This window comes from Chanodichthys erythropterus, chromosome 15 (assembly GCF_024489055.1).
Source record: "Chanodichthys erythropterus isolate Z2021 chromosome 15, ASM2448905v1, whole genome shotgun sequence".
Classification (NCBI taxonomy): Eukaryota; Metazoa; Chordata; class Actinopteri; order Cypriniformes; family Xenocyprididae; genus Chanodichthys; species Chanodichthys erythropterus.
Genome location: NC_090235.1, coordinates 33,460,021 through 33,476,648, shown reverse-complemented (window position 1 = coordinate 33,476,648; position 16,628 = coordinate 33,460,021). Strand labels below are relative to the sequence as shown.

General features: G+C 36.0%; 1 protein-coding gene across 2 annotated transcripts; it reads left to right on the top strand.

Moving 5' to 3' along the window:
• The first annotated feature begins 81 nt into the window (after positions 1 to 81).
• On the top strand, positions 82 to 14,938 carry stx12 (syntaxin 12). 2 transcript variants are annotated; one of them, XM_067411453.1, is made up of 11 exons: positions 115 to 133; positions 710 to 768; positions 1,745 to 1,923; positions 3,571 to 3,640; positions 5,286 to 5,385; positions 5,586 to 5,723; positions 8,128 to 8,171; positions 8,270 to 8,375; positions 8,652 to 8,724; positions 13,459 to 13,541; positions 13,931 to 14,938. In XM_067411453.1, exons 3-11 carry the CDS (start codon positions 1,827 to 1,829, stop codon positions 14,021 to 14,023), a joined length of 804 nt encoding a protein of 267 aa, XP_067267554.1. In that variant the 5' UTR covers positions 115 to 133; positions 710 to 768; positions 1,745 to 1,826; the 3' UTR covers positions 14,024 to 14,938. The 2 variants fall into 2 exon arrangements, with proteins under 2 accessions (XP_067267553.1, XP_067267554.1); XM_067411452.1 differs by lacking the exon at positions 710 to 768 and having other exon boundaries at positions 82 to 133.
• Positions 14,939 to 16,628: the final 1,690 nt, after the last annotated feature.

The window sequence follows — 16,628 nt, the reverse complement described above, 5'->3', positions numbered from 1 at the left end:
GTTTTTACTTTACTAAATCACAGTCTAGTAAGGTATTTGCGGCATCACGTGCTCTTGCAGGCTCTGCCTCTTAGCGGAAGTACAAAGTGCCTTCAGACCGGAAGTCCCAAGTGAGGAGCGGCCCTGAGCTTAAGTAAGATCATATTTATTCCTCAGAATTAAGAAAAAACGCAATGACTGGCTTAATATATATATGCGGAATGGTCAAGAAAGCGTTTTTAGATGTCAGACGAGGTTAAATGCGGATGGTCAAATGCAGCATAATGATGTTTTTTGTGTCAGTATATTTATGCTAATACTATTGACGGGTGTTGTTTTGTGCTTTAACGGGTTTTTGTGGTCTTCTGTGGTATTTAAAAGTAAACACGTCTGGTGACTTTTTATAAGTAAAACATAATCATTTTATCATGTCGCAAAAGTTTCCAGCGGTGTTTTACGTCATTAAGGGTGTTTTAGTTAGTTAGCTCACGAGCTTAGCATTCACTGATCTGGAGTCAGTTTCTCTTATGTTCAGCTAAAATGAAAACGTCACTTATTCTAGTAAAATAACATAAGTTACATTATTTGTTAGTATCGCCTCTTTATACTATTAGTATGTCCATTTACATATATCATGCTTTTATACATGTATTTCATCGTTACTAAATCACTCTCAATTTAACAGAATAACAGTAACGTTACTAGTGATCTATATTGACTGTTATTGCAGGTTTAACTAAACTGAGTGATGCTGGTGATTCCCCCTGACTTGTTGACAATATAAAATGAGTAAGCAGTTTAACACCACATCGTGTCTGTCATGTTTAGAGATGAAACGGACAACGGAAAATTTCATATCGTGATTATAGTGACCAAAATGATCATTTTTTTCAATATTATTAAGGTATTATTCAGAAAATATGAAGGAAATGTTCAGCTCTATGAATTTTTGTGTGCATAAACATTAAAGTAATAGCTTAACGTTTACAACAACTGAATTTTAAATGTTGGTGGGGTCACTAACATAATATGTTGTCTACTAACATGTACTACATGTTAAAAAAAAAAATGTATAAAAAAACCCTCACATTTCAGCCTTTAAATTATTTTTAATAGAAGGGATTAGTCAAAATGATAAATTATTATAGGTATTTTATCTGTGCATAAAAATTCTGCCCGATTTTCACATTGGTCTGAACAAAATCGGTCAAACTTTTCTAAAGACGGTTAGTTTTCTTCAGAGAAAACATTCATATAATTTATTCATTCATGCAGTCATTTATATAATTTCCCTCAGCACTCGTTTGAAAAGGTTGTGAGGTTGGAAAACCTCTTCATATTAACAAAACGCAAAAAGTATTACAGTGAGTTTTTCATTATGCTGTATTCAAATGTTTTAATGTTTTTTCATCAAACTATTGTTTCATCCCTAATCATTAATGTTTTTCATGTATGAGACTGTTAATTGAATACTTTCTATGTTAATCTTCAACCTTTAATTCACCATCACTGCAAGTGAAAGTTATTCAGGCAGTATGCACTACAGTTTGTACGCTTTAAAGTGCATGCTTATACCTAGAATAGTGCTGTGATCTGGGCTGTTAATATCATGTTGTGTTTATCTGGATATCTAATCATCACCGAGCATGTGACATTACACACTGTTCCTTATACTTGCAGTAAAAGCCACAAGGCGGCTGCAATGAAAAAGGCATTGTAGTATACAATGTTATAATTACTGTTTCTCTGTCCGCTGCATTTTTAGGCACTGATATATACTTCCTGCTGTAGTTTCCTCCGCCCTTCTCCCGAGGCATCCGTCAGAGCCAGCAGAATATCCTGCAGTCATGTCGTACGGAAGGACAGAGCAGCGTGCCCCACCAAAAGACTTCAGCAGCCTCATCCAGACATGCAGCTCCAACATTCAAAAGATCACACAGAACAGTGAGTGTCTGGAGATTGTTGGATCTGTGTTCATTATTACTCTGATGTTGATCTGAAAGTGCCAGTTAGTAGCAATTAATTTAGAGATACTATTAGGCATAGTGAAAGACAACATGGTGAAAGGTTCATGTCATGATGAATAAGGTCTGCATAAAACCATGAATGAAATTTCTGTCATTAAATACACACCCTCATGTTCCAAACTCACAAGACCTTCGTTCATCTTCGGAACACAAATTAAGATATTTTTGATGAAATCTGAGAGAAATTACCACATTCAAGGTCCAGAGAAGTAGGAAAGACATCATTAAAATAGTCAACGTGACTATAATGGTTCAACCTTAATGTTATGAAGCGACAAGAATACTTTTTGTCCGCAAAAGCAAAACAAAAATAACGACTTTATTCAACAATTTTTCCTCTTCCCTGTCAGTCTCCTACACAGTTGACACAGTGAACGCAGTGCAGAGCTTCCGTGTTCTATGTCAGAACACAGACGCTGTACTGACCGGCCAATACAGAGATGCCATTCAGACATAAACACAGAAAGTCTGCACTGCGTTCACTGTGCCAACTGCGTAGGAGACTGACAAAAATTATTCTCGTCGCTTCATAACAAACCACTGTAGTCACATTGACTAATTTAGCGTTTTAACTATTTTGTCTTAACTACTTCTCTGGACCTTGAATGTGGTCATTTTGTTGCGTTCTATAGGAGATAAAAAAAAAAAAAACCTCTCCGATTTCATAAAAAATATTTTAATTTTTGTTCCGAATTAGTAATTAATGACAGAAATTACATTTTTGGGTGAAACAACTCTTTAAAGGAAGCATGTTGTGCATAAGATGAATTAGAAAAAAATTTAAAGTGGAAAATGACTTTCTGAATTTTCTGACATGAATTAATTTCTTGAAGAATATGTTTTATATTTTATTCTTAAATCAAAAGTAAAAAAGATAAGATAATTATATAAAGATAAAAGATAATTTATATAAAGAAATAAAGCCTGTTTGTATGTCCCTTAAGATCTTTGTGACATTATTTTGTGGTAACTGTGCACTTTTTCAGTGACCTTCTCTGCCATTTTCTCAGTCATTTCCTTCATTGGTATTTCAAAAATTTGTTCAATAAAGAATTCTGATCCATGAAACAAGTCATGATACAGCTCTGAGAAGTTGAAGTAATATTGTAAAATATTTAAAGTATTGCATTATACATTGCAAGAATAAATATAATATATTCTTGCAACATCATTGGCTTTGACATTGCAAGAATATATTACGTTTTAAAAAATATTCATATTTTATAATGTAATTTATTCTCATTTTTTCATTTTCATCTCTTGATATTTATTTTTATTAAGAATTTCAAAATTAATTGGGAGTTTTTAAATTAATTGGAAATTTGGGATTTTATTTCTGACTAATTGGGACTTATGGACTAATTTTGTATTTTGTATTTTGCTTTTACTTTTTTTCTATGTACAAAATAATATTTCTTTGTTTTGTGTTTCTGTTTTGATCTGAAATATGATTTGGACATTTCTTCATTAGATTCACAGTACTGTTTGTTTCTGTCTTCTTTGAGAGACCTGCATTGACTCTACAGAGCCTGATTTTAAAGTAATTTTGTGTTTTCTATAATAGCGGCTCAAATCAAGAGCATGGTAAACCAACTGGGAACAAAACAAGACACCAGTGAACTGCGAGAGAGACTGTGAGTGTGTTTAACCCTCTGAAGTCTGAGGCTGATTTGGGGCTTGGAGAACTTTTGACATGCCCTGACATTTGTGCTTTTTTCAGTTGTTCATAAACATATTAATGGAAAAAGTGTCATTACACTGTATTCAGCACAAACTAGGCTACAATAATATGTGAGGAACATGTATGTACATGTTTGTGTTTTTGAAGGAATAACATTTATGCGTGGTTGTTGAAAAAACAAAAAACTTAAGTCACTGAAATAAGGCCAAAAAAAGTATAATAAATCTGTGTTCATAAGACTTTAGGGTATTGGAGGTTGTAGACTAGAGTTTTTGCTTCAAAATTATGTAAAAATTATGCTGCCTACTCCTTCATATAAAACAATATATTGATTTAGTTTTTGTAAGACACTTTTTGCCAAGAAACACAGTATGCGAGGAGGCGTGAATCACCACTGAAAATGGGCCATTCTCACCTGAGAAGACAAAAGAATTGGATAGTAATGAGCTGAAATGACTTGCATATTAATGAGGCATTTCAGTCAGGTAGGCTGTGAAAAAAAACCTTCTGTGATGTCTCAAGCTCATTATGATATATGAAACATACAGAAAAATATTATTACAATATAAAGTAATGATTTTATATTATACTTTAAAATATAATGTATTTCTGTGATGCAAAAAGATATAGATATAGACTTTTAGTTTAAAAGCATGCACATTTGGAGAAATATTGGATTCTCATATGCTTATGTCAATTTTCTGTACAGAGGAGTTATATTAACTTAATATTCATTGTCATTACTATGAGCGCTGGTGTTTTCAATTCATCCTTGAAGTCGGAGGGCGCTCTGTGTATTTTTAGTCCACAAATTCATCTAAAAGAAGAAGAGGCTATTCCATGAATGGAGTTTCCAACAGCAGCCGGAGGGCGCTAAAGAAACAAAAACTCATCTAAAATTCATCTGTAGAAGAAAAGTAAACAGGAAGTAACTGCATGTCTTCTAGAGATCGCTAACCATGACTTTTACATCCAGATAAACACTTTTCAAGACAATAAATACACGATTGAGACGATGAATGCATGTATTGACTGAATTAGCGTCTGAATAGCGCTGGCTCCGTGGGCGTGGCCGCATTAGCAGATAATGAGCTGAATCACGGATTTCTGACATGGCTCTCTTTTCATACAGATTACATAAACAAAGAAGGTTTGTTTTCGATTTGACTTACATGATTTAAAACCTGACATCTTAACGTTTTTTTAGACATAAGTGTAATTTTTTTGTCATTAGTATTCACTAAGTTACAGTTCATTTTCTGAGAACTATCAGATTGGAGTTCGTTCAGAGGGAGAGGAGAGATCACGCATCATGTTAGTTTTCTTTATTTTACAAAAAGCACAACATTCTGTTTTTACTCTGAGTGTACACAAATGAAAGAAGATATTCCACAGATTAAAATGGTGTATAACTCTTAATTGTATGTGCAACATTGACGGAGTATTTTTAGTCTCTTTCACACTGATAAGAAAAAAACCACGGTGGTATCGCCGGCGATACCTTCAGACCTCAGAGTGTTAACTTGATTTATTTTTGGTTGTGCACTTCCTGTTCCGCTTGTGCTCTTGTATTCTCAGTATGTGTGATTTGTTTACAGTCAGCAGGTGCAGCACTACACAAACCAGCTGGCCAAGGAGACCAACAAACACCTGAAAGACCTCGGCGTACTTTCTCTACCCGTCTCCCTGTCTGAACAGGTACGTTTGTATGTGCAGGCTCACATTTTGACCTCCAAAGCAATGTTTACATGAAGCATAAGGAAATTAAAGAAATGTTTACATATAGCATAAGGAAATGAAAATAAAAATGAGAAGGTCAGGTAAAGGTGTTGTTGAATTGCTTATAATATATTGTCTGAATCGTCTAGTTAAAATCATCGATTTTCATCTTTAAACAGAGACAGCAGAAAATCCAGAAGGACCGGCTGATGAATGATTTCTCCGCTGCTCTAAACAACTTCCAGGCGGTGCAGCGCCGAGCCGCAGAGAAAGAGAAGGAGTCTGTGGCCAGAGCCCGAGCGGGGTCTCGCCTCTCTGTAAGATACACCTATGGGTCTTTTAGGAATAATGTTTCCACATTAGCTCTGATCAAACCCTTGTGAACTGTTTCCATAGGCAGCTAGTTAAGGCAGAATCCTTGTAAGTGACACTGCCATTCATGCTCGCCATGCAAAGACTTCTTCACATGTGAAAGTTTGCTTCTTCAGTATTTGTACATTTACATTTATTTTGCAGCCTGACGTTAGAATGTTGATAACTTAAACCCAGAAATACCTTATGCCCGAGTCGGAAATGCCATCAATGCCAGGGCAAAAATGCCATGCCAAAAATGCCATGCCAAAAAAAATGCCAAAAATGCCATCAAAATGAACAAAAATTCCACCCAAATTCAAGATAAGGAGGCAAAAAAATTTCCCTGTACAATTAAACTAAATCTATTATGACTTTCACAGTTAAAGTAAAATGTGAAAATGAATAAAAAATGTTAGTTGAGGCATTTTATTTAGATCAACTGATATTGCATCCAAGATTTCAATCAATCCAATCAATCCAATCAATCAATCAATCAATCAATCAATCCAATCAATCCAATCAATCAATCCAATCAATCAATCCAATCAATCAATCCAATCAATCAATCCAATCAATCAATCCAATCAATCAATCAATCAATCAATCAATCAATCAATCAATCAATCAATCAATCAATCAATCAATCAGCATCACAACAAACTCCAGCAATTTTTGAAACATTAGGCATTATAACCAATCAGAAACATTCTGTTGAGTATATGAATGGAATGACCAATCAGAGGTGTAGATCAGTGACCAGTGATGAAGAAATCTGCAGAAAGCAACATTATTCAGTGCACTCACTCAATGACTAAAGGGGGTCGCACAGCGGCGCGCCACGTCTTTAAAATTCGAACGCATTGTTTTCTATGAGAGTACGCACACCGGCGGCGACATTCGGTGCCTGTCCACGGCACCCAGCAACGACTCAGGAAGTTGTTTAAAATCCTGCCGCGCCACAGAGCGCCATGTACATCGTTTTACATTAAATGTATATTATATTTCTCTCAAATCGTCGTTAATGTACATACTGACTTCACCCTGTGCTGCAAGATACATTAGCTTCACATTCTAAGTTTAACAGCTTGAATAAAGTCTAAAAATGTATAATAAACGTAGCATTTTCTTTCCTTTTGCTTTGTTGTGCCATTTTTCCATGTACACTAACCTCAGTGTGAAATATTAAAGCATAGGCATGTAACGTTTCCCTGTTGACGTAAAACACTCCCATTGTGCATGCAGCTCTTCTATCAGGAGTCGAGTCAAAATTGAGCTCGCGCGTATATAATGTGCGCGGCCGGTGTGCGATACCTGTGAGTTGTCAGAGACGCGACGCTGCGCGGCGCCGAGCTTCGCGTCCGGTGTGCGACCCCCTTAATTCTGAACTCTTGCAGATTCTCTCATTATGAACAGATACTATGTAAATGAGATTAATTTCGCAGTGTAGATCACTGCAGTGATTAAAACAGGAGTTTTTGAGAATTTTTTTTTTTTAAAAATTCTTCCCTTTTTTGTGTGTGTGCAAAATATACTGATTTCCTCAAAGTCTTGCAGGGTTTCTGCGGGTCTTAAAAAGCCTTAATTCACCCTTACACAAATTAAGGCCTTAAAAGGTCTTAAATCAGAGCAGTGTTAAATTCATATAGGTATGGCATTAATGTTTCATGCATTGTAAAAAATAAAATAATAATATTTTCCTCTGTATTATTGTCCTGTTTTCCAATATAAATATCTAAACATATTTGATACATTGTCATTTACTTGAGATGCAAATGTAAAATGAAGTCTTAAAAAATTAAGTCAGTTAAGAAACTTAAGAAACTTAAGTCAGTTAAGAAACTTCCATTTGAATTAAGTAGATTTTTCTGAGCCCTTTGCCAGATATTTGTTCTTGTTTCAATTATAAACTTGTTTCATTTTGATCAATTTCACAGAAAACAACAAGACTTTATATTTTATGTAATTTGGGTCTCAAGTAAATGTATGTTGATTTAAGAATCTTTACACATTTGCACTAAAAAACAAGAAGAACAATTTTTGCAGTGTGATCAGAAAGGACAGTAAAAGATATTTCCATATTGTTGTGATTGAGAGCACAGCGATTCAAGCTACTTTTTATTTGTAAAAATAATTAACATTATTAGACATTTACATTTAGAGAACATGTTGACACATTGATTTCCCCTACATTTTCTTTATTTGGTCTTGAAATGGTCTTAAAGTCTTAAATTTACCTTCATAAAACTGCAGAAACCATGAGTTTGTAAAATGGGTTCCTGATGCTAATCTATGTTATTAATGTTTAAAATATTCATAGAGTACTCTTCAGTATTAAGTGAAGTGCTTTTTTATCGTGATTTACTTTAGGCTGACGATGGAGGTCATGAAGAGCAGCTGGTCTCCTTTGATAAGTATGTCTCAGATATTCCCTGATTATGAGCTAAAATTAAGAGTGTGAGTTATAAGTAAAAGCATTGCATTTGAAAACATTCTGCTTGTGTGTGTGCAGTAATGATGACTGGGCTAAGACCACCATTCAGACAGAAGACGTGGCCATAACAGAGGAGGACCTGGAGCTTATTAAAGAAAGAGAAACTGCCATTCGACAACTTGAGGTTAGCTTCCTCTTTTCCTGCCAGCACTACCCGTTGCACACATTTACACACATTCCATTCTTCCTCCTTTTTTTTGCCTAATGTGCCAGTTTCAATGTGATACTTAAGATGCTGCAGCACAACTGAGGTTAACCACTTGAACAATCTATAGCTGTCATTATACAATATAGTAACCCTGTTTACACCTGCTGTTAACATAAAGTGATTTTTTGTATTCATGAGTTAAGCATTTGTTGTCATCTGTAATTTTGCTTACTACCTCGTCTGTTATTGCAGTCAGACATTTTGGATGTGAATCAGATTTTCAAGGATCTTGCTGTGATGATCCATGATCAGGGTGAAATGATAGGTGAGTTCAGTCTGTCTTTAATCTATATTTCCGCACACTGCTGCTATTTATATGGGGATATTTAACCAAATTCATGTATTATTCACACAACCTGTATGACTTTATTCCATGGAACCAAAAGGTGATTTTTTTGATATACTAGCTGTTTTTTCCCATGCAATTACAATTAATGGGAGATCTGAATGGGATCTAAAACTATCCAGCTTCAAAAGGATGCAAAATCACCATAAACGTGCCTGACCTAAAGCCATATGGGTTTGGAATTAAATGAGGGTGAACTGTTTTGTACATTAGCAGTGCAATTTATTGTGTATTCAACAGGTTAACTCTATAAATCCTGCTGTATCTTATTTGATTGATCAATTTCTAAGGCCTCTAAATTATCAACATGATCAAAATTTTGCTGGAAAAAACCCGTTGTACACAATCTACTAAATGCCTTCTGTTGTCTGATTGATAGTTTATACTTTTTTTAGGAAGGAAAGGTCCTTTTTGTATATTTATAAGAGTAATTCCCTCTTCAGGTTGAGATACACATTTTTGCTTTTTATGTAAGAATAACTTAGATTATTAGTAATATTTCAGGTTGAACGCTGACTGGATTTATATAGAAAAATCATGTTAAAATATGAGCATTAAATATGATACATCAGGCTTTTGAGTAATGATTATTTGTACATCTCTCAGTCATTATTAGATTATATGTTTTGCCTCTTACAATAAAAACTACAGACCTTTGATTATAAAACTAAGTATTTAAATATCATCTTACTAAGACATACAGCTATGGCCAAAAGTATTTTCAGTGACATCAATTTTGTGTTTCACAAAAGTATTTGTAGATTATTTTTCACGTTTCTATGGTATACTGGAAAACAATAAGCATTTCATAAGTTTTAAAGGCTTTTATTGGCAATAACATTCAGTATGCAAAAAAGTCAAGTGTTTTGTACAGTGTTGACAACTTCTACTTCATAACCTCTGCAATTCACTCTGGCATGCTGGATATCAGCTTCTGGGCCAAATCATGACTGATGGTGATCCATCCTTGTCTTATCAGTGCTTGGAATTTATCACAATTTCTGGACTTCTGCTTGTCCAATTGCTTTTTGAGGGCTGACCACAGCTTCTTTATGGGATTAAGATCAGGGGAGTTGCCTGGTCAAGGATCCAAAATTTCAATATAATGATCTAATGGAGTGGCATTATCATACTTGCCTTGTTGTGACATGGTGCTCCATCATGCTGGAAAATGCACTGATCATCACCAGATTGCTCCTGGATCGTTGGGAGAAGTTGCTCTTGCAGGATAATCTGATATCATTCTTTATTCATGGAAGTGTTTTTGGGCAGAATTGTGAGCAGGTGACCGTCTTGGATGAAAAGCAACCACACATATGGATGGCCTCCGGGTGCTTCACTGTTGGTACGAAACAGGGCTCACCTGTAACGTTCACCTTTTCTTCTCCAGGCAGTCGATTTTCTGGATGTCCCAGACAGTTGGAATTGGGCTTCATTAGAGAAAATAAATTTGAACCAGTCTTCTGCTGTTCGAACGTTGTTCTTCCTGCAGAATTTCAGTCTGTCATTCATTGATGTTTGGAAAGAACGTGCCTTCTTTGCTGCCCTTCTTTACACCACCCTGTAGCCTTCTTCACTGCAGATGAACCTCTCTCTCTGAAGTTCTTAATCCGGTAAATGGTTCTTTGCAGCAGTTTCCTTTCATGTGAGGCCATTTTGATGCAAAGCAATTATGGCTGCGTGTCTTTATTTCCTACTGATGCTGATAAAATGACTAGTGAAAAGATTGTTAGCTGGTCATTTTGCACCTTGACCAAAAAACTAAAAAAGTTAGGTTTTTTTGGCCAATGAAGCTTTATGCAATTAAAGCAGCAAACTTTGTGAAACACAACATTTGTGTTTTACTGCTGGTATTTTTTGGCTGTATTATTGGGTGATATAGAGGGACAACTGATATTTATATGTATTTTATGTAATCTGTTATATTTTTTTAAAAGATCTTATTGATTTACATCAGTCACTTTTGCTCCATTGACAAAGCATCTAAATCATGAGATACACTTGTATCTTTTATGTTTCCTCCTAGTATTAAAAGCTTTTTGGTCGATTGGATCACAAGTGGACGACACTAAATACAGGTGTAAATGTTTTGAGCTTTTCCACTTTTGACCACTTCCAGAGGTAGTCAAGACACATTTGACCAGATTGCTTTCATAGTGGAAACGCTCACTAAATACGCCTTCTCCCCGCCTACTGACCTAACGCGTAAACATTTTTGGAAGCATGCTAGCCAGTTGGAATTTAAACTTTGTTGACTGAAGACCCAAATTTAGTTTTAAGATGAAAAACTTACCAAGCAGAATATTTCCTCACCATTCCTGGGGCCGTATTCACAAAACATTTTATCTTACCACTAAGAGTTCTCCTAAATAACAGTAAAAGTTCTTAGCTTAGAGTTTTCTCTTAAAGGAACACTCCACTTTTTTTGAAAATAAGCTAATTTTTCAACTCCCCTAGAGTTAAACAGTTGAGTTTTACCGTTTTCGAATCCATTCAGCCAATCTCCGGTTCTGGCGGTACCACTTTTAGCATAGCTTAGCATAGTTCATTGAATCTGATTAGACCGTTAGCATCGCGCTTAAAAATGACCAAAGAGTTTTGATATTTTTCCTATTTAAAACTTGACTCTTCTGTAGTTAAATCGTGTATTAAGACCGACAGAAAATGAAAAGTTGTGATTTTCTAGGCTGATATGGCTAGGAACTATACTCTCATTCAGGCGTAATAATCAAGGAACTTTGCTGCCGTTCCATGGCTGCAGCAGTGCAATGATATTACGCAGCGCCCGTGAGCCCCTGTTTGCACAGGGAACGTGCCTTGCAACCATGGAGACGTTTGTGAGAGACGCTGCGTAATATCATTGCACTGCTGCAGCCATGATACAGCAGCAAAGTTCCTTGATTATTACGCCTGAATGAGAGTATAGTTCCTAGCCATATCAGCCTAGAAAATCACAACTTTTTATTTTCCGTCGGTCTTAGTACACGATTTAACTACAGAAGAGTCAAGTTTTAAATAGGAAAAATATCAAAACTCTTTGGTCATTTTTAAGCGCGATGCTAACGGTCTAATCAGATTCAATGAACTATGCTAAAAGTGGTACCGCCAGAACCGGAGATTGGCTGAATGGATTCGAAAACGGTAAAACTCAACTGTTTAACTCTAGAGGAGTTGAAAAATTAGCCTATTTTCAAAAAAAAAGTGGAGTGTTCCTTTAAAATCTATTCACAAAGCTGCTGAGACAAACTTTTACTAAGGAATAGACTGAAGTCTTAAGCTAAGAGTAAGGGCGGGGGTTGAACTCGTTGCTATGGAGTAAACCCACTGATTGGCTGATGGGGGAGGAGTCGGCGATTTAATCATAGAAATATTATAGAATGAGGTGTAATGTTTCCACATTAAAATAAAGGTTTTAAAATACAAATGTTGCCTTACTCAAATAAATATTTTTTTAATAAAAATGTTGCCATAGTCAAAATAAAATGTTGCCATAAATGTTTTAAAATAGGCTAAGTAGTATAACTAGTATATACAGTTAATTGTCCACCTCTTGGATGTTCAAGTTTTGATAAACAAAGTTTGGGAAAAACACATTCGAACAGTTTTTCTTATCAGCTCGAGAGGAGGAATATATGCACAGACTAGAGCCGACTCGCCTAGTTACTTCGATAGTTTTCTGCATCCCTCCGCCACCCCACTCTTCACTCTCGGCTGGGTATACGGAGATAACTTTGGGTTTGGGCTAAATTCCAAGCTCTGAGCCCTTAATCCCCTTGGACAGCACACCAAATACGTTTATTTTAAATATTTTTTTTTTTACTCTATTCAATCATTTGTAAGTGTGATCTCATGAAAACCACTGCCACAGGTAATCAGACAATATTTATTTATTTGTTAAAGGTTTTTTTTTTTTTTTTTGCGTCTCATCGTAGATTCAAATCTATAAATAAAAATGTATTGCATTTATGAAGAAAAAGTTCAGCAACTCTATCGCTATTGCCTCAATGGTGTACAGTGCCTCTGGGTGGATTAGGACTGTTTGTGATTTGGTCTTAGTGACTTAGGAGTCCTCTTGACTACTTCTAACGTTTCACAGATTTAAGAGCTACTTTTAAGCGATAAAAATGCTTTGTGAAATACTCTTAGAGCAAAAATTTAGGACTCCTAAAATTAGGACTGACACGCCCATTATTTTTAAGAGTTTCTTCTAAATCTGCAAGTTAGGAGCTACTTTTAGCCTTAAGATGTTTTGTGAATACGGCCACTGATTTCTAACACCCACTCACTGCTCTTTGGCCGGTCTTGCAGCTGTCAGAGCATAAGTGAAAGCTGATGCTCTCCATATTTTTTTCTGTCGTCTCTAGGCATGTTCATATGTAAATTACGCAAGCTTATTTTGCTCATTAGATCAAAAGATCTGAAAAAAAAAAAAAACAACATATATTTACCAGCTCATAGGCCCTGAAGAAATCAGGACAGAAGTGGTTGAAAGTGGACAAAAGAGACAGATTAACATACCAGGTGCCTCTCTCATCCACTTGTGATCAGGGTGGAAAGAGGGCCTATGTTAATTATGGAAACTGAGTATGTTTAACATCAGGTTGTCTAAACAGGTTGTAATCTCTAAGTGCAAGTAAATATGTGTGATTACAGATAGCATAGAGGCTAATGTGGAGAGTGCAGAAGTGCATGTGGAGAGAGGAGCTGAGCAACTCCAGAGAGCAGCTCAGTATCAGGTACAGTAAAAGCTTCAGCATTACACACACACACACACACACACACACACACACACACACACACACACACAGACACAGACACAGACACAGACACAGACACACAGACACAGCTATGGCATCTTTTGAGTATCATACATGCATTCTCAGTTAGAATAACTGTCTTTGATGCCCAAAAAGTAGGTAATCAGCGTGTCTTCTTAGTCGCTTTGGGAGAACATCATCTGCTACTAACATTAATGTAAATTAGAGTTTCAGTTGGGGCAAATCGATTCACTTATTATTGACAATTCGTTATAAGTATGTCAAAATATGTATGGCAGATGGCAGAATCTAAAACCATGCAGGTTGCATACATGCTGTTTGATGATATTTTCTTTCCTTCACCGTAGCAAAAGTCTCGTAAGAAGATGTGCATCCTTGGAGTGGTCCTTTCCTTAGTGATCGTCGTCATCAGCATTATTATCTGGCAGACTACCAAATGAAGATCATTCCTCTTCACTTCCCTATTTTCTCTCATTTCTTTAATTTATTTTCTTGCTCGCAAACCCAATGCCATCCACATGGGAAGGGAGGTCAAAGGCTCTCAGCAGCACCTATGGGTCCATCTCTGTAGGTTTGCTGGGTTAGATACAGTATGAAGTGGCTAAAGCGAATGTAACATTCCCTAGCCTCTCCCCTCCAGCCCTTTAATTTGTAATGAAGAAGGATGAGCTCACGGATGGGGTGGGGGAAAAAAAAACAAGTGATATAAATTAATATAACATTTCATTTTGATTCTTGTGATACATTTCTAGCACTAACACTACTTTACATTTCTTAATAAAACCAGGTTGTTTCATTTTAAGAAATTTATTGGAATAAGATAAGGTGTAAAACTGGCATTTGATGACTGAAGTTTTTTTTACGTCTTACTGTAATATAATTTTGGCTTTAGATGTCTTGTATAATGTACATTTCCAACATTTCAAAATTCAAGTCACTCCAAAGGTTAACAATAAAATGCTTAGATGAGCTGCAAAATTAACCGTATATTGTTGATACCGTATAACAGTAGATCAGAAGAATTGCAAGTATGAAGCAGCAATGATACCTAAAGCTCAAACATCTCTGAACTTCAGTTTCAATACTGTTAGTGGTGTTAACGCATAGGTTTATTATACAGGTCTGTTATATGGTGGTCATATAGCTGTAAATGTGTTGTATAAGAACTTGTAATCAATATTATGGCTGAAACAAATTTGTATATTACAACATGAAAAGTCTGCACAGTACATTAAAATTATGTAAAAAGAGTTGCACCCATACTTTTAGAACATGCAAAAATGAATGTCTTTTTCCTTTTTTAAAAATTGATTTATATGACTTCTATGAGTACATGATTAAAGAAACATGTCTTAATCCAGTCTGCCTTCTTGATTCTCTCAAAATTATTCAAGCCACATTTAGCAGTGGTGAAATGAGCACTGTGAATGTGACTAGTCAGGATATGCTATATATTTCAGAAAGTACACGGTGTACACCATATTAACCCAGCAGTCTCTGCCGTCTTTTGATTGGCTTTGGTTGTGTGGGCTAATTAAAGTTTAGGGCTTTTATTACCCTCTATATAAAAATAGCCAAATATTAAACTTTGCCAAGCAACTAGTGTCCCACATTGTTTTTTGCTATGAGCATGAATGAAACCTCAAAATCTGTAGCTTGTTGAGGACACGTTTTTAAGGGATAATACTTGATCTATTATTTTCATTTAGTGGATAATAAAATAACAAGCAACCCAGAAACAACCAGTGGCACCACATTATAGCAGCTGCATAAAAAGGGCTTAAAACCACTCAGAACACCTTGGCAACCTCATAGCAATTCCCTGATCTTGTGACACCAAGGTTTTTCTTTAAAAAACGTAGTTGCTATATACATTCAGACATGCATGCTCACAATAGAAATATAGACTCAACAGCAGATGTCAGTGTTGAACAAGTTTTACCTCATTACCTCTACTGAAAGTATATCCCTCAGTACTGTCCAAGTCATGTGTGTGTTGTGCATTATTTTATTTAGAATTGATACTTGTGTAGTTCATTACAAATTAAACTTCTACCAATGTGATGGTTTTCCAACTCCTTCCAACAAAGTTCGACTTTCATTTGGACCTACAGAAATAGTCATGTCAGTTTAAGTCTGAATTAAAAACACATGCATAAACCATGCCATTTAACAAAATGACTAACCTTTAGTTCTCATCATCTGACTCGATATTAGTCTGACTAAGCCTCTGCTTGAACCCAGAGATCATGATGGATGTGTTGCTCACATTCTGTGGTGGAGCAGTCAGGAGTTAATGCCAAGGAGCAACGTGCCCTTTGCAGACAAATAACTGATGGTTATGAAAACACTGAAGTGTTTTATTATATAAATGCTGTGTGTTACACTGCTCTTTGTTGTCAGTGAATTATGAAGTTCACCGAAATTACAAACTATCAAGTCTGTGTATGTCCATTGTGATTATTTTGGATGGACATAATTACAGATTGAAAAGCATGACCATATGCCGAAAAGATTGTCCCCGCTTGCAGTATTCATGGTCTTGCCATGTAAAGTTAGCAATTATTAGCATGGTAAAACATTCAAATGAGGCAAAATACAGGGGCTATAAAGTGACGGTATGGCAAGGGAAATTCCTGGCTTGGTTACACACCACTGTCTGCCGCAGGGAAGACCTTATTCAACCTTGTCTGAGATTTCCCATCAGTACTACTCATGTCCCTCATTTCATGCTCCCTGTTGCTGGGCTGCATCCTCAAACGAATCCTGGAAATGGCGTGGGATTCATCAGGCTGGATAATGGCAATGGATACGGTTCAAGACTTTGATATTCGGCTCTCCTCATGTGCATCTGTTGCTTAATCTGGCTCCAAACCTCCAGCTGAGCTGTCACCATGAGCCCAGAGTGTTCACTTGTTTGATCTTCAGTGAGTGCACCAAGAACATCAGGCTTGTCTTTTCTAGAAGTTCAGAACATAGTTTTCAGGACCAAGTAGTTTTGAAAGGCTGCTTTCTCCTTCACAATCCACACTAGTTCAACACCGG